At 41.2% G+C, this 18,731-nt stretch overlaps 1 protein-coding gene across 1 annotated transcript in view; it reads left to right on the plus strand.

Moving 5' to 3' along the window:
* Window positions 1–18,731, plus strand: part of SMCHD1 (structural maintenance of chromosomes flexible hinge domain containing 1) — a 3,546,415-nt gene that overhangs the window by 2,502,695 nt on the left and 1,024,989 nt on the right. The window contains exon 31 of the mRNA XM_044065561.1: window positions 4,492–4,571. Coding sequence (XP_043921496.1) covers window positions 4,492–4,571 — 80 coding nt within the window. The remainder of the gene's footprint in view (window positions 1–4,491; window positions 4,572–18,731) is intronic.

Below are 18,731 nucleotides of genomic sequence, written 5' to 3' on the forward strand. Positions count from 1 at the left end.
GAGTTGTTGATAGATAAGCTTGTTAGGAAGTTCTAACCAGTGTAAATGTTTTAAATTTAGACAGTGATGAGTTCTAGACTGAGATGCTGTAGCAAATCGAGCAATATTATGGTAAGATGTAGTCAGTTTCCTGAGGCTGCTTTTAGAGAGATTAGTGTAAATAGCGGAAGCATACAAAAGGGTGGAGATAAGATGCGATTGGGCTAAGGTGGTCCGTGCTTCGGGTGTGAGGAAGGGCTTGATTCTGTACAGTGAACCAATCTTTTTATTAACTGTTTTTATTGTGTTATTGATGTGATAATCATAGTTAAGATTATTATCAATAGTGACACCAAGCAGTTTTGTTGTAGGGTCGGGTGAAATGTGGGAATTATCACTTGTAGTAATAGTGAAGTTTAGTTGAGTAGATTTGTGGGTAGGTGAAAAGAGTAATAGTTTAGTTTTCTTGGAGTTTAGGAGAAGACATCTATTAGAGAACCACTGTTCAATGGTTGAGAAGGTTGTTTGTGTGAGTGCCTGGAGTTCTGTTTGAGAGGAAGCTGTGCAAATTATGGTAGAATCATCTGCATATTGTATACAGGTAGTGTTTTGAATAGATGATTGGAGATCATTAATAAAGATAGAAAATAAAAGTGGACCTAGTACTCCTAAAGAGATAGGACGTAGAGCAGATAGTGAGTTTTTCCAGAGTACTGCTTGTTGGCGGTTTTCAAGATAGGATGTAAACCAGGTTAAGGAAGAGGAATCCAAGGCAAGGGATTTAAGTATGTGTAAGAGAAGTGTATGGTTTACCATATCAAAGGCTTTTGATAGGTCTAGGAAAAGAGAAGAGGTTAGTTTGTTGTTGTTACGGTTACAGTTGATAGTGTTGGTAAAAGATAGTAAAGCAGTGGTTGTACTATGTGAAGGTCTAAATCCATGTTGAGTGTTAGCTAGTAGATACTATGTGAAGGTCTAAATCCATGTTGAGTGTTAGCTAGTAGATTGTTATGGAGGAGATGGTTAAGTAGTTGTTTGTGTATACATTTTTCCATGATTTTAGCTAGAGGAGATAATAGTGCTATTGGGCGGAAGTTAGAGAGGTCAGTAGACTTACCTCCTTTGTGTAAGGGTATGATGTGTGAAATCTTCCAGATTGCAGGGAAAGTACATTCTTTTATGGATCTGTTTATTAGAATAGAGACAGGGTAGGCAATAGCTTTAGCTGCTATTTGCAGGAATTTACAATGTTGCACAAAGGTCATGATAACAAACTCCTGCAAAAAGGATCTCTGGTGGTGGATTCACTGTTTCACGCGATCTCAATGCTGTCACTTCATCCCCAAGCCGCAGTGACCATGGGCCCTTCCCCGATAGAGTGGGGGTCATTATCTAGGGAAGACAGTTCAAGGCATCTGGCAGGAGCACGATGGTCATTTGTACATAAACAACCGCCAGTGTCTCATTTTTATTTCATTATCCTGCATTTTTATTTTAGTGATTATTGGCACACAGTCTGAAATAGTTATTGAATAGATATCAAAACTTTCAATTAAATGCACATATTCCTGTGAAATATAATTTCAGTCTAGTATGGCCCAGTTTTTATTCCTTGGAGGATAATATGCAAATAATATGTAAAATCACTCTGAACTCATACTATTGAATTCACATCTTTCATGTCAAATATTTTTATGAATTTATAAATAAAATCTACACTCTCTCATTATATTTTCTGTTCTGCCCCCCCCCCAAACTACATACTTACTGCTGCAAATCAAATTCCATTCCCTACCTGTAAATAATATTCCCTGATGAATGCTGATTATTTCTCCTAAAATTTTCTTAAGCTCCATTATAGCAGGTTTAGGTAGAATATAAATACATGGCAGTGTGATTCTCCTTTCCTGCCAGTAGCCCCTTACTACTGCAAGTCAACCATTATTACCTTTTTCCATGTCTGTCACTATTAGAACTCCTCTTGCAATTAATATAAGTGCTTCCCTTTTCCTTTGTCCCAGATGTTCCATTGAATGACCATCCTGAAATCCTTTCTTTATTAAATTCACATACTTGGTTCTTTCCAAATGTGTCTCCTGTATTATAGCTATTTTCAGTCTGCATCTTAATGGATTTTATTACTCATTTTTTGTATATATTCATAATACCATCACATTTAAAGATAATATGGAAAATGGTGGTGTTATGTTAAGAAGTTACTATTCCCACCTGTTGTGCACAATACCTTTTTAAATGTCTAGCTTCAGCATTTTTGTTACATGCATGCACTAATGTTTGGCAGGTTGATCTTTTATACACTTGTTTCTAATCATATCCATTTGAAGCTATGTCATATCTTACAAGACTTTTTGTTTTAAGGAAAACCCTCAAAAAATAACACAAACACACCCCAGAACACCCCAGACCATATTAACTTAATACTAACACACAAAATGGTGTACATCTTCAAATAATGAGGTTTAACCCTAATAAAAGAAACAGTTGTTCCAGATTGACAGCCACACTCACATGCTTGGATTAACCTATAAGGAAGTTAACTGTGCTTAGATGCATGGTAGAGCCTGTGCTTCTACTTCCTCTAAGTGATGTCTGTTCTTGTCTTATCTTTATTCCTCTCACAGATTGGAAAAACGCATGAATGTTTTCAGAAAACATCATCTCCTAGCCATTGAAAGAAAGTATTCTGTTTTTATTGCATTGTCTCCATAGAAACATGAGAACCAGATACAGTTGCCTGACTCAAGCGCTCAGTTACTTGCTATAAGAAAATTTTTCATTATATTCAGTATTATTTGCTTTCCCTTAACACTTATTAGATCAAGCAAAGGGCCTTAATCCAGCAGTTCCTCTATGCAAAAGTAAGAAAAAGCACCTCATTTTTCTTATATCGTGTGTTTTTTTTCAGCCTTTCTTCTCTTTTTACATTGCAGTGCCTACATTTCTTAAAACTGAACAGGGAGAAAGAAAGGAGGAGGGAAAAAAAAGAGGAGCACCTGTTTACTTTAGTTTCCTATTATACACACAAAATGCATTTTTCCTGTTTCGCCATGCTTCACAAATATAATTAATGTTTTGTAATTCCACATTTATTAGTCAATTTTCAAGTTGCTGATTTTTTTCATGTGGATCTCCGTCTCCCAGATCCAGTCTCTGGTTCATTTCCAGTTTAAATTTGTTTTCCAGGGTAGAGCACTGATCTCTATGGACCTTTTCCTCACTCAGTCCAGGAGTAGTGACCTACTCAGAGTTACACAGTGGAGGCTGAGGGAATGAAACCTTGCACCACTGGGTTTCCTAGTGCCAGTATTTCTGATGACTGAATTTTAGTGCTGCAAGCCTTCACATACATTGAACCATAATGGGGCTTTCACAAAAATCATTTGTTCTTTAGAACTATCCCACATCTGCACTTGCAGGTGATTTTTGAATTATCCCTGAACTAGTCCATTCATCTCCTTGCTTTCTTTGCTCATGCAAAGAGTAACAGAATGAAGACCAATGTCTTCACAACCTGAATGTTCAATATCAGCTTAAGTGTTACCTGAAGTGGGTATTAATAGCTCACGATTGTCAAAACAGCAGCCTTTTCCCTTCACTTAAGGTGGTGAAGAGCTGATTAACCATATATAGGTGAATTACTAACTGCATCATCTTTTGCCATCTGATAGCCATTTGTAAAATGCAGAGGCCAAAGGATATTTCTTCAAGGTTATGACTTTTCCTTTGCTTCCTTAGGTACTATCTCCATTGTTGGTAGCTGTACCATGCTCATTTAATTCAAGAGCTCTTGTGATATTGGGAAGAATGCATAGGTGAAGACTTCCAGTTGCAGTCTATGACTCTCTGAGGCTCCAGTAAATTGTTATGCAACAAAAGATATGTAGCTGTTTCTTAGTCTGCAGCAGGAAATTACTAGGCAGAAGGTGACCCAACATATTCTGTGCCGTATTTGGTTGTCCTGAAATATAAATGAACAAATAGAGGAGGAAATGATCACATCAGCTTATCAGCATGATTCAGAACATGAGCACTCTATATTGTGGCACTAAGATATTTCATCAGAAGAGAATGTTTTGGTGGAAGGAGATTAAAATATGAATTGCCTGCTGTAAGAGAAACTAAAATAAGATGCTACAGGGGGTGCTGTAATTTTTTGTGTAATTGATTTTTTAGCTAAGTAAGTGTAAGTACACTGGTCTTCCAGATATTTTTCAGCCAGAACCTTGACCACAAGGTATGAGTTTGCACAGCTTACATATTTATATTCGTGGGAGTTGGGAAGGAGATGAGGAGTACCTGGAGAAAGCTTAGACAGATGCAAGGAGAGCAGGTAAAACTAGAAGAGGTCATGCTTGAACACGGAATCTGGAGCTCTGAGGCAGAAGTCAATGAGCCATTATAGTCCTTTTTTATTATCATGTCATTTTAAGTTGTCTGAAAGACATGTTACTTCAAGTACAGTAAATATGGTTTTACTTGCAACTTTGACAGATTATTCCTGCTGCACAGCAACAGAAAACTGATGACAAAGGCAGGGTCAGCTTTGGAAAGTTTCAAATTACTGCATCCAGGTAAGGAGCGACTGTCCCTCTGATAAAATGTATGGAATAAACTGTCACTAACATCATGCAAATTATGCATATCCTCTACTGATTTTGTGTTATTCTCTGTCTGGTTTTGTTATTTACAATACTGTTTTAGAGCATGAGCGCTCTATTTTAGGAGGTGGTCGCTATCCCATATAGTTTGTAAAGCAGTTCTAAGTTAAACTGTCTTAAAATAAAGATGAACCCATTGTTTAACAAGGGATGCTCTCGGAGCCTAATTTTGTAATTCTAATGGATATAGCTTTTAGTTGCCTATTTTTGTTTCTTTCCATTTAATTAAGATAATCCAGTTTGGCAGAAAATAACCCTGTTTCATCAGAGTTCCAGTGGGAAAAGCTCCGTAATACAAGTTCAAAATATTCAGTTTCTCATCTAAGGAAGTAATTAAAGCTAAACAGTTTTATATTAGCATATGCAAGTTAAAATGTTATATTGTATTAAGTTAAACAGGAAATAGTTTGTGTACAAAATGTTTAGGTACAAATACAAGTACACAATAATCAATTTATCTTATTAAGAGGTCAGCTTGTTAGTAATCGGTTGATGGTAGCTGCAAGTCATATTGTACAACTGTCTATCAACATCAAACATATAAGGTAAGTTGTACAGTAGTGGTCACTGTCCCATAGAAAGATACAGAGAGAGGGGAGAAATGGAATAAAGGTGTCTGGGGTTATGTTGGTACCATTGTTAGAGGTTAAAGAGAAGAATGGAATAGGTGATTTATGGGTTGGAGTAAAAAGCAGTAGTTTTGTTTTTTTTGGGATTCGGGAGTAGGCAGTGTTGCAAAAACCAGTTTTCGACATTATTAAAAACAGTTTGGGTGAGAGAGTGGAGAGAGGCTATATTCTTGGCTGAACATATTAAGGTGGAGTCGTCAGCATATTGAATGCAGGTGGCTTGAGGTATGTTCATGTGTAGATCGTTAATAAATAAGGAAAAGAGTAGGGGGCCTAAGATAGAGCCTTGGGGTACTCCAATATTTACTGGGAGTAGTGAAGACAGATTGTTATGCTAAAGTACTGCTTGATGTCTATTTTCCAGATAAGACCTAAACCATTGTATAGCTTGAGGATCGAGATAATGGGCCTTTAGTTTGTCTAGAAGTAAGTTATGGTTAACCATATTAAAGGCTTTTGACAGGTCAATAAATAGTGCAGAGGAATTGTTACGATTTTTGTTTATAGAGTTGGTAAAGGATAAGAGGGCAGTCGATGTGCTATGGAATGGCCTAAAGCCATGTTGGCAGTTTGCTAGTAGGTTATTTTGTAGTAAGTGGTTAAGTAGTTGTTTGTGAATACATTTTTCCATTATCTTAGCTAATGGGGAGAGTAAAGCAATAGGACGAAAGTTAGAAAGCTCAATAGAAGGTCCACCTTTATGTAGAGGGATGATGTGGGAAACTTTCCATAAAGTAGGGATTTTGCCTTCTGAGATGGTTCTGTTAAGGATAGAGATGGGAAAGTCAATGGCTTTTGCGGCAATTTGTAGGTATTCAGATGGGAGACGGTCAGCAGAAGAGGTGCAAGGTTTTAATTTTTGAAGTAACTCACAGATGAGAGATGTAGATACAGGTTGTATATGAAAGGTAAGAGATGAAGTATTGGGGAAGCAGTGAAGGGTGGTAAGGAATTGGCTAGTGTTTGAATGGCTTCTGTAAAGTAGTTGTTAAAAGCATCAGGGATCTGGTTGGAGTTGTTATGGTTGAAACCGACTGGGTCTGGAGTAGGTAACCTGGGTGAAGAAATTTGTTTATCCCTGACCAAAATTTTTGTGGAGTTTGTTGACTGTTTTGTTGGAGGTGAAGGTAGAAGTCTTTTTTGTCTCTAAGAATATCTTTCTTGGTGGCATTTCTTAGCTGTTTAAAGAGGAGGTGATCTGTTGGACATTTGGTGGCTCTCCATTTAGTCCAGATTTTATTTTTGAGGAGAATCTTTTGCCTCGTTTGTTTTGTGAGCCAAGGGGCAGGTTAGGTTCTTATTCTAGTAGAAAAATATGGTGCATGGCAGTCAAGGATTTGAAGAAAGTTAGTATTAAAGTAGGTAACAGCCTCATCCAGTTCAAGATGGGTTAGTGGTGACCAGTCACATGCTTGTAATTCAGTTAGGAAGCTGTCTGGATTGAATTTTTTTGAGCGAGAGGTTTTGAGATTATGAGTAGTTGGAATATTGACTTTTTGTCTAATAATGTAGGTAAACATATGGTCACTGATATCGTCGGGAAGAGTTCCTGGAGTATAAGTTTCAGGGTGGCTGTTAATAAGGATCCAGTCCAGAGTAGTTTCCTTACTGCTAGGTTTGTGGATTCTAGTAGGAGGAGTTATTGATTGTGAGAATCCAAAGAGGTTTATGTGGTTGGTAGGGTTAGGAGAACTACAGGTGGACCAGTCGATGTTAGTCACCCAGTACAATTGTCTCTTGGGGTAGTTGGGTAGAGAGGTAACTAAGTAGGTTTTCAAGAGTATTGGTATTATTACCTGGGGGGTGATATGTGCAAATTAGATAGATAGATTTGCAGTTATTGATTTAGAGTTTGGTAGTTAGAATTTCAAATTTGGTGTCCGATAGTAGAAGCACATTAAAGGGGGAAATTTGGAGGTTAAATTTATAGAGAATGGCTATACCTCCACCTTTTTTGATTTTACGGTCATATCTAAGGATATTGTAGCCAGGAGGGGTAATTTTCTGGTCTAGAGTGGATGGTTTTAGCCAAGTTTCTGTAAGACATAGAATGTCAAATGAGTGAACATCAAGGAGAGCATGCAGGTGGGAAATTTTATTGTTAATACTTCTAATGTTAAGGTGAGCTATCAAGAGGGAGTTAGATGGTTTAGTTAAAGTAGAAACCATAGGCACTGTTAAATTGTCAAGGTTATTGGTATAGTCATAATTGGGGCCAGGGTTAGGATGAATATCACCATCTAGGAGGGGGTGTTGTATAGCTTTAAGGAGTTTATAGAGGTTAATAAGTCTTTTTGGTATTAAAGTAAATAATGTGGGTTGCTCTGTGATATTTTGGTATTACATAGTTGGAGGTACAGGTTATGTTACTGTGGTTAAGGGAGTAGCTGAAAGAAGATGGTAAAGTTAGTTGGGTGTAATGGTTTTGTTCATGTAGAGTAAGATTTTCAAAGGAGGTGAGTGAGTAAGGTATGAAGGTAGTTAAGAGTAGTATGTTTGTGAAAAGAGTTTTATTTATTAGGGCCATAGTAATCAGTAGATTTTGTAGGGAGTAGTTTGTGTTAGTGGCTGGTGTATAAAAGTAGAAGAGAGTGTTTCAAGAGAATGAGCTGGGTTTAAAATATATTGGTAAGAAATTAGTAGAGGTTTGGATAGGAGTTAGTATTGGGGGGTAGTTAGTGTAGTAAAAGGTTGGAAAGGAGAGGAAGTAGTTCAAAAGAGAGTTAATTAGTACAATTTAGGAGAGATAGAGATAGGGGAGTGGCCTGGTGATGAGGGGGTTGTGATAGGATGGGGAAAAGGGGTGGAGTGGCCAGTGAAGTATAAGTGCAGGATCAGTGGGGGTAGGCGGGAATAGGGAGTAGGGTAGGGTAGGGGAGGGGAGTGAGCCCACAGGGCGAATGGAGCGAGGCAGAGCAAAGAAGACCAGTGCAGAGGAAAAATAATCAGAGAGGTAGGGAGGTGTGGGCAAGTAAGGCATCTATGCTTTAGAGGACTATGAAGTAAGTGAGTAGAGAGCTGAAAAAGGATATAATGTCGTGGCAAAGGGACCTGTAATATAGGAGACTGAGGATCTATTTTAGTAACTCAGGCTAGAATGCTGGTAAGTAATGGGAAGTGTAGGGGTCCTACTGCCCTCAAGTGGACACTCAAGGTACTGTTAAATAATGCTCTTTCAGAAGTAGAATGGGTAATAGTGTGGGAAATAGGAGAGGAGAGAAGAAAAAATAGCAATACGTAGATAAAAGGAGGAGGGTGTGTAACAACAGGGAGGCTAGTTTGGGAGTAGTGGGGATATAGTATTGAAGGCTATAGCTGCTGGTTGTCCTGGTAGGGAGCGTTTGCTTACACAAAACAGAGACAGGATATTGTTCAGTTAAGCTGTAAGATGCAATGTACACATACTTCCAAATAAACATTTCTGTTTCTCAAGGCAGTACAGTTTATGGAGGGCAAGGCTGTAATTCCTGCACTGGGAGGAGGTAACAGAAACTTTGCTGATGACTAGGAAAGTTCAGGTCTTCAGTCGGACAGCAGGACACAGATGCTGGGGGATTCACTAGCAGGAGGGTTGCAGGCTTGAAGGGAAGTAGAGATAAAGTATTAAGGACACAGAGCAATATAGACTATGCATTAATATAGGCAGCAGCAGTTAAGCACCATTTATAGTGATACACAGTACATGCAAAACATCTACAAGACTGGTAGAAGTTACTGTTATAATAACCGCAGAATAAAAGAGTCAGTTAGGCAGCAGTGCAATTAGACATACTCTAACACATTCGAAGCATATAGTCAATAAATGTACATCTAAAAGATACAGGAGCCTTTACCTGGGTAGCAAATACAAGTTATGCAAGGGAAAACATCATATCTGAAGCCAAAGCTTGCAATACCAATTTGTAATAGATTAAGCTATAAATTCTGAACCATCATACTTAAAAGCCACAGCTTGTAATGTCAATTTGTAATAGTCTAAGCTATATTATCTCAGTCACGCAAAGTCTTATAAAACAGTAGGACTACTAGGTAGTTTAAAATCTTTTAGCCCTTCTATACCAAAAGCAAACAGTAGTTTAAAAACATTAGCCCTTCTGTAGTGTGTAGAGTTCTGCTTTTAAAGAAAGCTACAATAATAAAGTTTAAGACAGTGGTTATAGTTACTTCAGCGTTCAAAGAAACGCACACGAACAGAGTTCAGTTTTGCAAAAGGCAATACTAATGAAGTGTAACATGAGGTTTCGTAATTCCTTCAGCATTCAAAGGAACGCGCACATACAAGCTACAACAGGCTTAAAAAGGCTACAATAATGAAATGTGAAACAGTGGTTCATAGTTACTTAAGCGTTCAAAGGAATGCATGCGAACAAACAACAGGGTTCAGCTTTACAAAAGGCAACAATAATAAAGTGTAAAATGAGGTATGTAGTTCCTACAACATTGAAAGGAACGCGCGTGAACAACAACACAGTTCAGCGTTCAAAGGAGCGCCTCGAACAAACAACAGAGTTCTGTTTTGTAAAAAGACTAACTTAAATAAAGTGTAGAAGGGTAAGTAAGGTAGTTGCTGTTTCACAGCATAATATAGGTTCTTTCAGCGTCCAGAGGAACGCGCATGAACAATTGAGCTAGGAGTGTAAGTAGGGAGTTAAGGGTGGAAGCTCTGGATGAAGCCAAAGAATCTAAATGTGCGTGTTGGACATTGAGAAGGTAGATGCCGATAACACTGGTTCTTAGTTCCTCTAGCATTCAGAAGAATGCGCGCAACCAACAATGGAGGTCGAACTGGTCAGATCAGTAGTGTGAGGTGATTAGGGTGTTAACAGCACAATTAGGTACATATTCAGTGCACACTGTAAGAAAAATAAATGCGGATGCGCACTATGCTACAAAATCATATAATCGAGATGGAACTACATAAAAGTAAATGTGACTAGCTAGGGCGATAACAGTAGTAGTCGCAATATTAAAAACATGCTACTCTTGCATTGGGGGGGGGGGGGGAAGAAATAAAAGAGCGCCCAAGCAACTACTCCAACGGCTAGCTGGTCCAAATATTAACAAGAGCCGGTTTTATAAGAAAGCTTCTAAGCAGTTGTGGGGGGGGGGAGAAATAAAAGAGTGTTCTAAGCAATTGCTCCAAACAAGAGCAGGTTGGTTAAGAAAAGGTAGGAGAGAGGTCAGATGGCGCTAGCAGTGTTTTCACACAGTCTAAACGGTGCTCGTAATGGTTCAATATTACCCCACAGGAACTACTATTGTTTGTCATTCAGTACATCTCTCACAACCTTTTACAGGTATACACTGGTTCAAATGCACATTGAGCAGACAAAAATGCTAATCAAAAGTATCAGAATGGTGTTATCCTCTAGTCTGTTTAAACTGTAAGAAGAGACAGTATTCCTAGGCAAATGTTAAATATCGGCAAATGTTAAATATCAGCAACTTACCGCAAACGCTACCCACAGGGAAACAGAGCAGCCAGGAGAGAAACTACACAATAAAGATGGCGTCCTGATGGGTATGGTGTATTTATAAGTTAAGGGGCAGGGGCAAAAAGGATAAATAGGGAGGAGGTAGGCAGGTGAGTGCTTATGGGTAATAAGTGGGGGAGGGAGGGTGCCGACCAGAGATACCAGAGAGGAGGGCCTGAAAGGGAGAAGGCAGCAGGAATGGAGTGTAAGTCGTGGCAAGTGGAGCAGAGAAGACCAGTGCAGAGGAAAAACAATCAGAGAGGTAGGGAGGTGAGGGCAAGTAAGGTATAGCTATGCTTTAGAGGACTATGAAGTAAGGGAGTAGAGAGCTGAAAAAGGGTATAATGTAGTGGCAAAGGGGCCTGTAATATAGGAGACTGAGGCAAAAAGACTAAGGATCTATTTTAGTAACTCAGGCTAGAATGCTGGTAAGTAATGGGAAGTGTAGGGGTACTACTGCCCTCAAGTGGACACTGAAGGTACTGTTAAATAATGCTCTTTCAGAAGTAGAACGGGTAATAGTGTGGGAAATAGGATAGGAGAGCAGAAAAAATAGCAATATGTAGATACAAGGAGGAGGAGGGTGTGTAACAACAGGGAGGCTAGTTTGGGAGTAGTGGGGCTATAGCTGCTGGTTGTCCTGGTAGGGAGCGTTTGCTTACACAAAACAGAGAGAGGGTATTGTTCAGTTAAGCTGTAAGATGCAATGTACACATACTTCCAAATAAACAGTTCTGTTTCTCAAGGCAGTACAGTTTATGGAGGACAAGGCTCTAATTCCTGCACTGGGAGGAAGTAACAGAAACTTTGCTGATGACTAGGAAAGTTCAGGTCTTCAGTCAGACAGCAGGACACAGACGCTGGGGGTTCACTAGCAGGAGGGTTGCAGGTTCCAAATAAACAGTTCTGTTTCTCATGGCAGTACAGTTTATGGAGGGCAAGGCTCTAATTCCTGCACAGAGAGGAGTTAACAGAAACTTTGCTGATGACTAGGAAAGTTCAGGTCTTCAGTCGGACAGCAGGACACAGATGCTGGGGGATTCACTAGCAGGAGGGTTGCAGGTGCAAACGCTACCCACAGGGAAACAGAGCAGCCAGGAGAGGAACTACACAATAAAGAACAACTTTTCATGGGAATGTTTTTGAATTGGATTCATTTTCCAGCTGTAGTGGATTGGAGTCTTGCAATTTGGCTGCTAAGGCATAGTAGAGGGAGTCACCCTAATGATTGTTAGCTGTCATTGTGGAGATTGTACCGATGTTGATAATGGGAGTTGTCTTTCGGAGTCTTTTTGATAATAAGATTACTTGAAAGCTTGGCATTTGGTGAATATAGTATGTTATATTCTGTTTTCAATTGGCTGTGTAGCAAGAATTGTGAAGATGTCCTTCCATTTCACTGCTGCAGTATTCTTTACATTAGGTATCCCATGTCAAGGGTGGCCCGACATCCGGCCAGTATATCAAAGCCTTTAGATTGCTTAAAGGTATGCAATATGTTACACATATGCTCCTTGCATAGGGTAGGACATAAAGGTGTCATTTGGACATACCATCCTCAGAACTTCTTTGGCGCCAGTCCACACACCATTGCTTGATCGTCTGTCTGAGCATCCATGAACCAAGCCGTTTCAGATAAGTGCCCCATTGGGGGTCTTTTTTTACTTATCCTTTTTATTGTTGCTTGTAGGGTTTCATGTCATCCAAAAAGGGTAACTACCAGTGTGGGAGACGCTCCTTATGAAGACAACCACAATCAGTGCCTTTTTTGCTTAGGTGCCTCGCATGACCATATATCCTGTTCCATTTTTAAGGCTTTTGTACCTAAAACCCTTCATAGTAGACTATCATCTTTGGGGCTTTATCTTGAAAATCAGTGTCTTAAGTTTCTTCCGAAAGACACAGTGGAGGGTACTTCCTGCTCCGAGGGGCAGTCATCAGCGAAGAAGGCGACCAAGAAGCCTTGGCTGGAATCTTCTGCTGTTCAACCTCTGGCTGGATATCTCTTTTGAGGCAAATGAATGCCCAGAGGTTCACCCGGCTTTGTTGTTGAATTCCTGTGCCGTGACCAGGTTGGACACTTTAAGCATGTCCGAGGAGGGTTTGCAGGTGTCTGTTTAGGATACTCAGGAAACACGTCTGATTATTTCTGAGTGGCCTAGGGATGTTCCTCAGATATTAGTCAGAGAAGAAGTTCGTACTGCTATCATTGAATGCCGATTTTATAAGGCAGGTGTCCCGTTGAAGAAAAAGCAAAATACTAAACATATTTCTCCTGCTACTAAGGATACACAGAGTGAATGGCAGGCGTTCACTCAGTTTTTTTTAGTGCTTTGATGGCATTGAAACCTCCTCAGGGAATATCCTTTCCAGACCCACCCACCCACCCCCGCCTTGGTCCTGTAGTCCCCTAATTCCTTCTCCTTTGGACTGTGGTTCAGAGGAAGAGGAATCCACTAGTCCAGATACTCCCTTTGAAGAGCTTTCTTTTGGGGACACAATGTCCAGGATGATGGAGTTCTTCAAATGAGATTGTGCTCAGGTCTCTGAGGTACATAAAAGATACTATGAGTTGCTCCAGACGGACTCTCCTAAACCCTCTGCTGTTCCTCCTGTTTTGGCTGCCTTGTTGGATGCATTTTTCAATGCTTCTAAGGTTCCAGACTCTCCACCCCCTGCTGCCAAGAAACCTGATAGATTTTATAGAATGCCTGAGAACTTTTCTGGCTTTACCAGAAAGGCTCATCCAGACTCTGCTACACTTTGCTGTGAAGGAAAGGTTAGTTTGCTGTTATTTTTTGTATTTCTGTATTGCCTTTCTATATTTTGAATACTGTAGTTTGTTTTCTTTACCTTGTGTTTTGCTTGCATTCTGTTTTAACAGCATATTAAAACTTCAAAAGAGACCACAGCTCTCTCTGTTCTGAGTCAGGCAGAATTTTTTCCCTCCCTCCCTCCCTCCCACCCATTTAAGTTGTCTTGTTAAATACCACTGTCTTTCTAGTTGCCCGCCTCTTATGTTAATCTGACCATATATCTCATTTCTCTCTACTTTCACTGGCTTATGTGAGTAATCACAAAACCATCACTTTTGAAATCCCACCCCTTCAATTATTTAAATTTATTGGCCATCCTACAGTATTTCATAGTACCAAAATACAAAAGTAACCACCCCTTTCAGTCCATCTTGCTGTTTTAAAAATAGTAACTCTCCACTAAACCTTAACTTTTTAAACAGGTAAAACTCAAGTTACCTACTTTCATATCTAACTTCTCTAGTGCACACTGCAGAGTGCATTCTTTTCAATCTTACCTTTAAGCATCCCTGTTACTAGCACTTTCTCTAATACCTAAAAAGATCATCTCTACTTGACTCCAAGTAGATTTTTCTCTATCTGTTAAACCTAGCACTTGCTCCTACAGTACTTATTACCTTGATACGGCACTCTTATAGATAGCACCCCACAAAGCCAAACCCCCATTTCTCGGTCACCCACGTCCCCGGAATCTCTTTTAAAGTTTTTGTCTAGTCCTTCTAGCATGTCGAGGATCAGTTGCTAGTGTCCTCTCCTGCTCAGCTGGTGAACCTGGGAATATTGAGGCAATGTTACAATTGCCTCATGTACACAGACAACCCTCTCCTCCTCCCACAAAACACAAATACATGTGAGAGATGCAACTATACGGCCAAACTGGAGGCTGAGCTCTCTCAACATAGGACTGGCAAGACCAGTCAGGAGGAGAAGGTTACTACACACACTATAGACCCAGTCTCACATAGTACCATCACAACCTCAAATCATACACATAAACACACAAAGACATACTCGGGCTCTGATCAAAAATCTACCAAAACAGCAGAGGCCACCAAAGCAGACACCCAAACAACCACCACCTCAGAACACAACACCTGCAACACATAGACCTCACAGTCAGAGTGTCAAACAGTCACAGCCCTTAAGGCCAAACACAATGCCAGACACACTAGTCATTGGTGACTCCATAGTCAGACACACTGGCGTCCGCTCACCAGACTGAGTAAGGAGAAGGTCACAGTAAGCTGCCTGTCGGGCGCTAGAATCCGCCACATAACGCAAGCACTCAGGTCTCTCAACAGCAGGTACAAATACGACTCAGTCATTGTCCACGCTGGTGTAAACGACCTGAGGCGTACCTCCTTGGACTACATGAAAAGAGACATTGAGGAGCTCTCTGATTATGTAGCCCAGGCAGGTATGACCCTGACCTTGAGCAGTATCCTACCTTCACCAAGAATGATGCCACAATACAGAGATAAGATGATCAGCTTTAACAATTGGCTTAAACTCTGGTGTCATTCAAAGGGGATCCAATGTCTGTCTGCCTGGGATGACATGCTGGACAAGCCACGCTGCTTCGCAAGGGCGGCTTGCACCTGTCACCCCTGGGATTCGGATATTGGCAAAGGCTCTTGCCACCCCATAGTGCCTTTTTAGGCAAGGCTCAAATTCTAAACCTACCACCCTAGAACACAAAAAGGAAAAAACTAAGGGTAATGCTGCTCAATGCCAGAAGTCTAAATCTCAAAATGCACGCACTCAAGGCCCTTCTCAGTATGGAGAACATCGATGTCTGTGCAGTGACAGAAACCTGGTTCAAGGCTCCTGAGAGCACCCCAGCACTATCAGGTTTTACCTCTTATCATGCGTTCCGGCCCCAAAATCCGGACAATACCAAGAAAGGAGGGGGGGTATCCATATTCATCAAGGACACCCACACCTCAAGACTGGTGGCAACGCACGATGCATCGGAGACCATCCAGGTGCAATTAACCATAGGCAAGACTGCTCTGCAAATTGTAGCATGTTACAGGCCACCCTCACAAACTCAGGAACCTCACATGGCCTTCCTGAAAACACTAGAGGGATAAATGTATCACCAAACACCATCATACTAGGTGACTTCAATTACCCTAATATAGACTGGGAACACTACTCAAGCCCAAACACCCTAGCCCAAAAGTTCCTGGAATTCATAAACTCAAATGCCATGGAACAACTAGTCACCATCCCCACAAGAGGAGAAAACATACTTGATCTCATCATCACGAACATGGGAGCACAATGTTCAACACTGGAAGTATACCCCTCACTGGTGAGATCAGATCACAAACTAATCTCGCTGGAGGTCCTCATCCCACCCCCACCTGAAATATAAAAGACCACAGTAAAGAACTTCTCGAAAGCCGACTTCACACTTCTAAAGACTAGTGTGGTCTCCTTTAAGGCCCCCGAGCCGGCAGAAAACAGTACTCAAGCCACTGAATCACTTACAGATGCCTTCTACCAGCACCTGCAGGACTGCATGGATAAGGCAATCCCAAGCAAAACAAAGACTCTTTGTACCAAAGGCAAGCGTCCAGTCTGGTGGACCCCAGCCATAAACAAACTCTACAACAAAAGGAGGAAGCTACTACAAGATAGAGCAAAATCCTTAAAAGGTAAGACACCCTTGATCACTATAAGTAAAAAACTAAGAGCTCTCATAAAATCATCCAAAGCAAATTTTGAGAGAAAAATAGCTAAAGACTCAAAAGACAATCATAAGGCCTTCTTTAGCTATGTTAGAAACCTGGGAGGAAACTCCCAGATATGCTCAGAACTAGTTCAAAATGATGTGAAGATTACTGATCCTACAGACATTGCCAACATACTGGCTGACAGGTTCAGTGCAAACTTCTCCCCCCCAAAAGGAGAGATATCTATACCAAGCGATTGCAGCCCCCCAAACATCTCCAACGCCCAAGTGAGAACTGCTCTCTCCAAAGCAAAAAACACAGCATCCATGGGACCTGATGGTGTCCCCGGCTGTGTGCTCCACGAACTCAACGAGGAATTAAACCCACAGCTAGGACAGCTGTTTAATCATAGTCTTACCTCTGGATACGTACACAGGGAGTGGCGCACTGCAACTGTGGTCCCACTTCACAAAGGCGGTGCCTCCACCGACCCTGGAAATTACCGGCCCATTAGCTTGACAAGCCTCATCTGCAAAGCCATGGAGAGGATCATAATGGACCTCATAAATAAAGACATAGGGAATTTGCAGACTTTGGATCCATCCCAGTTTGGCTTTGTCAAAGGCAGATCATGCCTTCTAAACTTGGTTGACTTTTTCGAAACAGTCACCAAAGCCATTGATGAGGAAAGGCAGTCCATACAGCCTATCTCGATCTGGCGAAGGCCTTCGATACAATACCCCACTCGGGTATCATTGAAAAACTCATCAGCTTAAATGTTAACCCATACATCACAAGATGGGTTGCAAACTGGCTGAGTGACAGAACCCACAGGGTCAGAGTTGCTGGCGCCATGTCAGACTCAAAGCCGGTCACAAGTGGTGTACCACAGGGCTCAGTCCTGGGCCCACTCTTGTTTGGCATCTACTTTTCCGAAGTACAAGCAAACACAGGAGGGTTATGGCTGACAAAGTTTGCAGATGACTGCAAACTGGGGCCCATAGTAGGAAACACATCTGACACAGATATCCTTCAGAAGGGTCTCACAGAAATGGATAACTGGTGCCAGAGCCATGGCCTAAAGTTAAATGCCAAAAAATGCATAGTCATACCCTTCGGGAAAAACAAGGTTACCCCTAGCTACCAAATAGGTGGCAATCCACTGAGCACAGAAGAAGTTATCAGGGACCTGGGGACCCAGGTTGATAGTAGTCTGTCATTCGACACCCATGTAGCTAAAGTAGTTAGGAAGACCTTCTACATTGCCCACCTTATCATGAAGGGATTCTCATCTAGATCAAGGGAGGTCATAGTCTCCCTATACTCATCACTCATCAGACCAATGATTGAGTACAATGCCCCATTCGAATGTATCTGACCCGACACTTGCAGCAGCTGGAGAGGCCACAAAAGTTCCTCACCAAAAGGATAAAGGGTCTCAAACATCTGTCCTATGCTGCCCGACTGAAAGAACTCCAGCTCTATTCAGTCGCACCGCTTGCTCAGAGGTGACCTTTGCCTAACATACAAGGCCATGTCAAACCCAGATTTGATGAATATGCTTCACCTCAAAAATCTAGATCCGTCAGAGCCACAAGGGCGGGAGACTTAAACCTCGACACGGCTATTAATAGGACGTGCTGGAGGGATAGATTCATCACCCAAAGACTCCCTATGCTGTGGAATAAAATCCCGGTATATGTGAGGCAGAGCACCTCGCTGGCCTTGTTCAAGAGAAATCTTGACCAATGGATGGGAGATCGCAGATATACCTCAGGGATTACCTCAGTGTCACTGCTCGACAGAGGCACAGCAAAATAATGGGTATAGTTCCCCATACTAAAGGGGTGGCGTAAGCCACAAAACTATGGGCTAGGCTTGTAAATGCCCTCGGGCAGATAGCCTAGTATGAACCTATGAACTGTAAACTTTTGTATAAATGTTATGCTTGCTGAATCCTCTGTGGTGACTGTAGCCTCTGACAAGCCCTCTCAATTGCTTCCTTCTCCCAAGTGATTGCCTTCTGATAAAGATAGCAGGACCATGGAAATGCTAGGTAAGAAGGTTTACACCTCTGCTACCTTGGCTTTTAGGGCTGTTAATAATCAGACACATATGTCCAGATACTTGTTGGCTGTCCTATTACAGGCTTGTCAGGTTATTTCTGATCTTCCAGACTCTGAGGGTAAAACATCTGCTCTTTCCCTATTAGGGACTTCCTCCCTGGTGGCTTGTCATTCCATCAAGTGTAGTTATGATGCAGCAAGTGCTTCCTCTAGGGCTGCTGCTTTTGTGTCAGTGAGGAGGTATTTTTGGCTTCAGCTTCAACCTTTGCCTGATGATATTAAGGCTAAGGTGATGGATGTCCCTCTTGAAAATAAGCGCTTGTTTGGTGAAGCTGCTGCTGGTATGTTTAAGTCCCTTCAGATAAGGGTAAGGCTCTACAGGGACTTAAACATGTGTTTGTTTCTCC

This window comes from Protopterus annectens, chromosome 3.part0 (genome assembly GCF_019279795.1).
Source record: "Protopterus annectens isolate FY-2018-M chromosome 3.part0, PAN1.0, whole genome shotgun sequence".
Lineage (NCBI taxonomy): Eukaryota > Metazoa > Chordata > Ceratodontiformes > Protopteridae > Protopterus > Protopterus annectens.